The 10,151-nt window shown below is 47.0% G+C and overlaps 1 protein-coding gene across 1 annotated transcript; it reads right to left on the reverse strand.

The window, feature by feature from the left end:
• Positions 1 to 201: 201 nt before the first annotated feature.
• LOC123184978 (aspartic proteinase nepenthesin-1-like) lies at positions 202 to 2,015 on the reverse strand. Its single transcript, XM_044597003.1, has 4 exons — positions 1,668 to 2,015; positions 773 to 1,170; position 690; positions 202 to 432 (listed from the first exon to the last, which is right to left on the reverse strand). Exons 1-4 carry the CDS (start codon positions 2,013 to 2,015, stop codon positions 202 to 204), a joined length of 978 nt encoding a protein of 325 aa, XP_044452938.1.
• Between the last annotated feature and the right edge of the window lie 8,136 nt (positions 2,016 to 10,151).

Genomic DNA, 10,151 nt, shown 5'->3' on the forward strand with positions numbered 1-10,151 from the left:
GAATGCTTAGCACTAACAAGTTAAGCACCTATGCATTGGACGTTTTAGTTGCTAAAGTTTTTATTGTGCTTAACACCTTATGTAAGTACCAATGCATTGGAAGTAGCCTTACGGTTCGGAGTTAGTCGTATGAGACGACTCAAATCAACCACATCAACCAGCAATTGCATGGACACCCACAAGAATAGTAAACTTCACACCTCAAAGTTTACTACAGTCGGTGGGGACAAATGACATTTGCCCTACGGTGATGTCAAACAGCATCTGTATATTCTGCTGCTGGAAATTGCCCAGAATCGAAGTCCACGTCGTCCCAGCAATGTTCAAGCAGAACGACGAGTCCTCTTTGTCGAAGGACATGTAGTTGTCCCTATGCAGCGTCATATCCGCACCGCCGGCGAAGTGCAGCACCATGTCTGGCATGGCCGGGAGCTGCCGCTCACCGGCAGGAGCCGGGAAGCAAGGGTTGTCCAGGCTCGTGGCGTTGATCGCTGGCTGGCTGAGCAGCTCGGCGACGTGGTTGGCGACCACCCTAAAAGCACTTTCCACGAGGAGCGTGAAGATGGTGCCGGAGTCCACGATCATCCCGCCGGTGCCGTCCGCGTTCAGCGCGAATGTTTGGTTCGGGATCGGCAGGAGAGCGTCACCGAGCGATATGCCCTCGAGGGAGACGTAGTACCACGACCGACCCTGCGGGTTCTGCACAAGTGGCGTCGACTGCACGGCGGCGCCACCACTGGCAGCCAGCTCCGCGAGGGAGCCGAACAAGAACGGGCTGCCCAGACTGGTGTTGAAGAAGTTGGTGAGGCAGTAGCTGAACTTGCCGACCCCTAGCTGCGCCACGAGGGACAGGCTCCGGCGGCCGAGGCCGACCGTCCCGGTGGAGCTGTACGAGTCGCCCCCGTTGTCTGTGCCGCAGCCGAACGCCACGCCTCCGGCGGAGGCGGCCGGTGCTTCGCCGAGCGCGCTAGAGCCGAACGTGATCGTCTCCGTGCCCAAGCCACCTGCCGAGTAGGCGCCGTCCTCGTACCCATGGCGGTACCTGCAGAGCACGGTAGGGGTGCAGTTGCGGCTCCATATGGACAGGCACGTAGCGCTGGAGCAGGGCACGGGGGAGAAGCTGGAGGAGGTGGTCGGGTCGTAGACGGGCGTGTCCTGCGAGAAGCAGAGCTTGCACGGCTGCAGGGCCCTATATGAGCATGTGCAACAGGAGCGACCGAACAGGGCCCCCGGCACCAGAGGGGCCCCATTTTTTTGTTAATCAAAGTATTAATTGAACTGTTTAAAATATTTTACAGCAAGCCACTCTACCCATTTCTCTCTAATCACGATCCATCAGTTCCTCTCAGCTCTTTCAATCTCACAGCTCTTCCAAAATAGCATAGTACAGCTAAAAAAATAGATTAGGTGTGTGCTATGTACATGTCTTTAAAACTTCTGCTTCCAACTGGTGTATTTTCTTGTGAAAAACTACACTGGCCGACAAAAATATTACTCCCTCTGTTCACTTTTATAAAACCTTCAAGATATTTCAGACAATGTACAAAACAGCCCATTTTAAGCTGTCTGAACTGACTTACAAAAGTGAACGGAGGGAGTATTGTTTTTCTTTCACACATAGTGCCTAATTTTGATTTGTACAGGGCCTTCGATTTCCTCGGTACGGCCCTGCACGGCTGGCACTGCGTCCATGTGAGGTCGCTGCCGGTGTCGGCGAGGGCGACGAACGGCACCGGCGGCGTCCCGATGGCGAGCTCCATAAGGTACTCGGCCTGGCCCGAGCGGAGCCTTGGCCCGGCGTTCGAGCTGGAAAGCGTTGTGGAATAGCCCGGTAGCATCGAGGCCGCTCGGAGGCGGCTTCTGTGCACGGCTCGGCGCATCAGCTGTGCCTTGGTGAAGCCGAGTTTGGAGTCAATGTGGGTGAGCGTGGAGCGGTAGCCGGACGGTGGCGGCGCTGCCGAGCTGGCCAGTGAGGCAAGTAGCAGCATGCAGCTCAGAGCTTGTAAAGGGCCCATGGAATCGAGCGTATGGATGATCATTGATCAGTGCAAAGCTGAAGTGAAACTTGCAAGCCTTTTTATAGGAAGGTTTTAGCGGCCAAATTTTGCTATCTTCCTCTTGGAAGCCCATGGACCTTCTTACAATATCAGGGTAACCAAGAATGAATGATAACAGCAAGTACTAAGTAGTGTTGGATATATGAGCAATTTACCGAATGATTTTATTAACAGAAATAGTAGATAAAACATGGCTAGAATAGCAAATATAAAGCAAGTCATGCAATCTGACAGAGAGAAGGTAAACATCGTCTGCATATATGAACTTGAGGTAAACACATCTAGAACAGTCACTAGATGAAGTTGCTTATACGACATAGAGCCTAACATACGTAGGACAGAAACTAGAGCCAAGAACTGTAGTAGGACTTCTAACAGAAAGGAGAAAAACACGTACGGCACAGCAGCAGCAGGAGCGCTGGACTTGGGGTCGGTGTCCTCGCCTGCCATGTCGTCGAGGAGGTCGTGGACGTCGGGGTAGAAGTCGTCGTCGGGGAAGTAGTCGTCGGCGACCGGATCGTCCGTGATGAAGCAGCCAGTAGTCGCGCAAAGCGCTCCCCAAAAACCTTATCACCCTTCTCCCGTACAGGACTCAAAGAGTGCGGTTTCGGAGGCCTACTGTCCCGACCTGCGGTGCACGCCGCAAGGCGGGATGGAGAAGATCGTAGCAGCAGCGCAGTGCTCAGGAACCGGTGGCGAGAGGAAGAAGTAGTTCTGGTGCATCTCTCTGAGAGGAGCGACCTCCCTTTTATAGGCGCAAGAGAAGGAGGCGAGAGGTTGCGCCGGGAGCTGAAGGGAATGCGGGAGACGAAACGAACAGACAGCAGCCGAAGAGGCGCGCCGTTCGAATTCAGTGTCCAGGCACAGACAAAATGTTTCAGCTTCCGAGTGACCTTTCGCATACCCGTAGTGCGTGGCAAAAATTTAGACATCGGTTCGTTCCCGCAACCCGCGGCGCGTCGTGACGAGGCGAGGCGAGGCGAGGCGAGGCGTGGCGTGGCGTGGCGTGGCGTGGCGAGGCGGGCGGCGGAGGAGGAGCGCGCGTGGATGTCCCTCTTGTTCTCATGCTTATACAAGTGGGAAAGGAGCCTCCCTTATAAGGAGATCCAACTCCCTCTAAACTAGCAATGTGGGACTAAACTTTAGTAGTATCCCTTGCCTTGCACAAATGGGCTAAGTGGGCCTCTAGGATTTATTAGGAATTTCTGAAATAGTTATTGGGCTGGCCCAATATAGACTAAATTCCAGCAATCCCCCACCAGATCCCAGAGGCACACAGAAATTTGCCTTTGGTTCCAAAACACTGTTTTATATACCGGTATTGCAGTGGAGACTGTTAAGTTGAACTTCCACCTAGAGCTCTATGCTACACTAGTAAGCAACTTGAACAGTGGACTGGGCCTTGAACTGCAAGTTTTCTGCGAATCTAGCTTCACATAAAGCCTTGACCGATACGTGTCTACCGTGGGTCTTCCCCGCGGGTGGAGCTTATGCGTCATACTCCATGACCTTTCATGAGTTTACTAGAGAGAACCCTACTCTCATAGATTGCGACGTTTGACAATCAGACTCATATAGGTGTGTTCTTCAAAAGATGTTCTGCAGGACAACATCTCTGCTTCAAAGAGCCACTTAGAACACATTAAGATATACATCAACCTGCCATGCAGATTAGGAGAGTATTGCATCTTCATGGAGTGGTATTTTAAAAATAAGGATACTCTCCTCCCAGTTGACCAACAGCTTGTCTTCCACATCTAATTCACGGGATCTCCGATCACAAAGAATAGGTTACCACTGTGAACAACTCATATTGTGGGTCTCATACCCATCTCCCTCGATGCATTATCTATCACATTACGTGATAGACCCTTAGTGAAAGGATCTGCCAGATTTTTAGACGTTTGGATATAATCCAATGCAATAACTCCGGAGTTTCTCATTTTCCTGACAGACTTTAACCTTCTCTGAACGTGTCTTGATGACTTCATGTTATCCTTAGAGCTGTTCACTTTCGTGATCACAGTTTGATTGTCACAGTTCATAAGGATACCCGGTACAGGTTTCTCAACAACCGGCAAGTCATTCAAGAGTCGGCGAAGCCAATCTGCTTCGACCGTAGCTGTATCTAGTGCTGTGAGTTCTGCTTCCATAGTTGACCTCGTTAAGATGGTCTGCTTGCAAGACTTCCAAGAAACAGCGCCACCTCCATGAGTGAACACATATCCGCTCGTGGCCTTTATCTCATCAGCATCTGAGATCCATTTGAGTCACTATACCCTTCAAGCACCTTTGGGTGCCCAGTGTAGTGAATTCCATAGTTTACAGTGCCTTTCAAATAACGCAAAACTCTCTCTAGAGCTTTCCAATGCACATCTCCCGGTTTTGAGACAAACCGGCTCAGCTTGCTAACAGCAAAAGAGATGTCAGGTCTTGTAGCACTGGCTAAGTACATAAGCGAGCCAATAATCTGAGAATACTTCAATTGATCTCTAGCAATTCTTCGATTCTTTCGAAGCAGCACGCTAGCATCATATGGTGTTGGAGAGGGCTTGCAGTCACTATAGCCAAAGCGACTCAAGATCTTTTCCACATAGTGAGATTGAAGCAATGTAATCCCACCATCATCATCTCTCAACAACTTGATGTTCAGAATGACATCAGCCACTCCTAAATCTTTCATCTCAAAACAGCGAGATAGGAAATCCTTGACCTCCTTAATAACATTCAGATTTGTTCCAAAAATCAGTATGTCATCAACATACAAGCAAAGCATAACTCCCTCGCCCCCACCATGGCGATAGTACACACATTTGTCAGCTTCGTTCACAACAAAGCCTGCAGCTGTTAAAGTTCTTTCGAACTTCTCATGCCACTGTTTGGGTGCTTGCTTGAGTCCGTACAAAGACTTCAGCAATTTGCACACTTTCCCTTCCTGACCATCTATTACAAACCCATCTGGTTGTTCCATATAAATTTCCTCATCCAACTCTCCATTCAGGAAAGCAGTCTTAACATCCATTTGATGAACGAGAAGACCATGTGAGGCAGCTAGTGAAAGTAGAACTCGAATAGTGGTCAGTCGAGCCACAGGTGAGTAAGTATCAAAGAAATCTTCACCTTCCTTTTGGGTATAACCCTTAGCCACGAGCCGAGCCTTGTACTTTTCAATAGTACCATCAGGCCTAAGCTTCTTCTTGAATACCCATTTGCATCCTATAGGTTTGCACCCATAAGGACGATCAGTTATCTCCCAAGTTTCATTCGCCAAGATGGAATCCATCTCGCTACGAACTGCTTCCTTCCAGTAGTCAGCATCTTCAGATGCATAAGCCTCTGAAATAGAACTGGGAGTGTCATCTATGAGATACACAAGAAAATCATCACCAAAGGACTTTGCAGTCCTCTGTCTCTTGCTCCTAATAGGAACTTCATTGTTCTCCTCCACGGGATTTTCAAAGTGTTCCATCGAAATGGCAGGTTCGGTAATTGTAACTGGTTCCTGATTCGATGAACTAGGCATCTCCTGATTAGATGAGGTAGCCATATCCTTCATGGGAAAGATATCTTCAAAGAAAATCGCATCATTCGACTCCATGATCGTACCGACATGCATGTCAGGTACCTCAGATTTTACAACCAAGAATCTATAGCCAATGCTATGAAAAGCATATCCCAAGAAAACACAATCCACAGTCTTTGGTCCAAGTTTCCGCTTCTTTGGAATTGGAACATTGACTTTCGCCAAACAACCCCATGTTCGCAAATAAGAGAGTTTTAACCTTTTCTTCTCCCATTCCTCGAATGGAGTTATCTCTTTGTTCTTTGTGAGAACTCGATTTAGGACATGACATGCTGTCAATATCGCCTCCCCCCACCATGCCTTGGAGAGACCCGATGTGTCTAACATGGCGTTAACCAAATCAGTTAGAGTACGGTTCTTTCTTTCAGCCACCCCATTTGACTGAGGTGAGTAGGGAGGCGTCCTCTCATGGATTATACCATGTTCCACACAAAAAGCATCAAATTCATTCGAAAAATACTCTCCACCACGGTCGGACCTAAGCCTCTTGATTTTCCGATCAAGTTGGTTTTCCACTTCAGCAAGTAGTACTACTAGATCGTTAACAAACTGGTTATGCTACTCCGATCTTTAGCATACAGACGTAGATGTCGTCATCAAGGGCGGAATGAGCTATGGCCTATGGACCAGAGCAGGACGGCCGTCTGCCCATATTTTTGGCGCTAACCGCCTAACCCCTACTGCCTGGGGCTCCTCCGGCCTCTAAACCTTGTGCCGCCATTTGCCACGGATGTGCAGAGCTAGAGCAAGACTGGAAGAAGAAACGACCTGGCCAGGATGGATGGGGCTTTCAGCTTTAGACTAAAGTAGTTCAGTTGCTAGCTAGCTAACACTAGTGCCTTCGTGGCCATCTTGTTTATCTCACATTGATGTGCAAAGATGCCTTACATGTTACTCTCTCGTTTCAAAATATAAGTCTTTTTAGAGATTTCAATAAAAAATACATATAAAGCAAAATGAATAAATCTATACTTTAAATTTTCAGTTTAATGAATATGTTTTAAAATAACACGTGAATTATTTTTCAAATAGCACGAAGATTTTTGCATTATGTTTGTTATACATATACAGCCATAAAAAGTACTTGTACTTTTGATATATGACAACTCATTGGTTGGAGTGGCATTCGTGCTTGGTCTACAAGCTTTGTTCCGATGTTCGGGTCACAGATCCGGTGTTGTCTGAGAGTTTTGTTAATTCTCAGCGATGTGAGATCCGCTTGATCGATTGCCTTAGAGCATCTTCAACAGGCGCGCCAAACTAGCGCCGCGCCACAAAATCCCCCCTTTTAGCGCGCACGCAACCGGAATAGCTGCTCCAGCAGGCGCGCAAAAACCGCGCTCGCGGCATACGTAGTCCAGCGCGTGGGCCGAAACGCAATCGCGCGCCGCTTATTTGCTGCGCCCGCTCCCGCGCGCTGGACTCTCGCGCGCTCGCTCGCATCTCCCCCCCCCCTCCAGCCGCGCCGCCGCCGCCGACCGCGCCACCCGACGACCGTTTCGGCGCTTCCCCGGCCTATCCCCGCCCCGCGCGCGCTTTCTTCGGCCCGCCGCCCCGCGCGCGTGCTGGTCCGCCGACGAACAGCACCAGCGCGCTCGCTGCCGCTCGGCGCCCGCTAGGTGTTCGACAAAACGCCTAGAAGGTATGTATTGCTCAAAAGCCATGAATTTCGTGCATGTTGATTGTAGTTTTTTATTTATAGCATAGTATTCAACATTGTAGATGAGTTCGTCGTATGATTCTTCCGAAGAAGAATTTGATATGGAAGAGGAGGAGGATCTTGCAATGATCCTAGCTATGCATATTAATAAAAAACCGAAACACGGTGGTTCGGTTATGGGTCGGCAAAAAATTTAGAGGGATAGGATCGATGCCCACAACAGATTGATCAGGCATTATTTTGCGGAGAATCCCACATACCCCGAGTCGTATTTTCGTCGCCGGTTTAGGATGAGCACCGAGTTGTTCAGGCGCATTGCAGAGAAACTAGCGAGCCATGACCGCTTTTTTCAGCAAAGGAGGAATGCCGCCGGAGAGCTCGGGCATAGCACCTTTCAGAAGGTGACAGCCACTTTGCGTATGTTGGCATACGGTATACCGGCTGATCTAGTTGATGATCACTTGGCTATGGGTGAGAGCCAAACCATCATGTGTGTCAAGCGCTTCGCTGTCGGAATTGTGCAAGTGTTTGGCGAGGAGTATTTGAGATCTCCCAGCGCTGAAGACGTCGCAAGGCTTTTAGCGATGAACAAAGCTCGCGGCTTTCCTGGCATGCTTGGCTCAATAGATTGCATGCATTGGACTTGGAAGAATTGTCCAAAGGTATGGCATGGGCAATTCCACGGCCAAAAAAAGAGTTCCACTATAATCCTTGAAGCGGTGGCCGATCAAGAGACTTGGATTTGACATGCATTCTTTGGAATGCCTGGATCTTTGAATGACATCAATGTTATCAACCGGTCACCACTGATGAGTAAGATTGCAAATGGGGAGTTGCCACCAGTGTAGTTTGTAGCAAATGGCCGTACATGCAACTATGGCTATTATCTAGCGGATGGCATCTATCCAAAGTGGCAAACCTTTGTCAAGCCGTTGAAAAGCCAGAAGGTAAGAACATTTTTTATTTCCACAATGCTCAGGCGGCGGCTAGAAAAGATGTGGAGAGAGCTTTTGGGATTTTGCAAGCCCAATTTGCTATTGTGAGAGGACCGGCTAGATTTTGGGATCAAAAGATGTTTTGGTACATAATGCACGCTTGTGTGATCATGCACAACATGATCATCGAGAATGAGCGTGGCCAAGATGTAGACTGCTCTCGGTATGAGCTCTTGGGATATCCCGTGCGAGTGCGACGGAGGGCTGAAAGAGTGGCCCATTTTGTTGCCTCCTATCATGCCATTCGATGTCTTGCAGCGCATAATGATCTTTAGAAGGATCTCATTGAGGAGTGGTGGGCATGAAATGGACGACAAAGAGCATCATGATTTGTGCGTTCGTTATTGTATTGTTGAACTATTTGTTGTATTGAACGATAAACTGTTTGTTTGAGTTGTAATAAACGAAATTGAATTATTTATTTTTGTTTGTTTTTGACTTTTTTGCTTTTGTTTTTGAATACATATGTTGTTTGTGCGAGTCGCGGGCGGTGCATTTTTGTGCGCTGTTAAAACGGCGCGCGTGCTGCATTTTAGCGCGGCTGCTGGAGCCAGCGATGCGCGCGCGGCATACGTGTTTTTTGCGCGCGGCGTAACCGGCGCCTGTTGAAGATGCTCTTAAGATTAGGTAGGTACAGCGTCTGCGCACACAGAGCGGATGGACCTGCGGGTGCAAGGGCCTGCCATGTCGTGGGCTTCTTCTGACGGGCTTCTGTTCTGTTCGTTGGGCCTATCTCGTCTCCTTTTTTCATTTTTGTTTTGTTGTGAACGTCTTTGCATGTTTGTGCTTGTCTAGCTTAGCACTTTTGTAGTAGTAACATTTTTATGACAATTTAGTGTGCAGTGTTCTGCATTTATTTTTCACGTGGTTCCTTGTTGAACCATGTATGAATAACATCAGATTTTTTTATCATACCCAAAATAGTGTAAACTCGACAATTCATTTTTTTAGAAATTTATGACAGTCGTAAAATCGTGTGAGCTGCCTTTTGTGTCAATGTACTCATTTGTTTTTGCTGTCATCATTGACTATTGGTGTCATCCTGGACTTATCTAAGAATAACACTTCATTCGGCTCATATTAATTGACGCTGCTCTAGTACAAGTTTGTGCTAAAGTTTTACTAAAGCAGCATCAATTAATTTGAATCGGAGAGAGTACTTGCAATTTCTCATAGATGTACATTTACACCATTTCTAGAAGCACAGCATGGTTGCTATGTGTGTGTTTCATAGGCAGATTATACCACAGTTGCACTTTTGTTTCAAATGGATGCAGTTACCCTTTTTCATAAAAGCACAATTTATGCATTTTCTATTCTGATTATATCTCAGTTGCACTTTTTTCAGGGGTGTGTAGCTGTCATTTCAGAAAAGTGCAACTATGTTGCTCTGTATGTATTTTCTAGGACTTACTTTTATATAAGAATAATTTCGCTTTTTTGGAATGTGCTATTATCATTTTTAGAAAAGTGCGAATGGTTTACTATGTATGTATTTTCTAGGTGATTATACCTAGTTGCACTTTTGTAGAAAACTACTTACACTTTTTTAGAAATGTGCAACTACCATTTTAGGAAAAGTGCATCTGAGTTCTATGCATGAATGTATGTACTATCTAGTTTGATTATTTCTGAGTTGCACTTTTCTAAAGAGTACTTGAACTTTTCTAAAATTTCCAACTACCATATTTTTGGAAAAGGCAACATGGTTTGTTATTTATAATTTTCCCCCTCCTGATTAATCAGTTTCAATTTTCAATATATTGTAGATGTACCTTTAAAATAATATGCAACTACCTATTTGAAAAGAGCAACTAGGTTTGCTATTATTTAATCTCATAATTATGCTTCATTTG

The sequence above is a fragment of the Triticum aestivum genome, chromosome 2A (genome assembly GCF_018294505.1).
Source record: "Triticum aestivum cultivar Chinese Spring chromosome 2A, IWGSC CS RefSeq v2.1, whole genome shotgun sequence".
NCBI classification, from domain to species: domain Eukaryota; kingdom Viridiplantae; phylum Streptophyta; class Magnoliopsida; order Poales; family Poaceae; genus Triticum; species Triticum aestivum.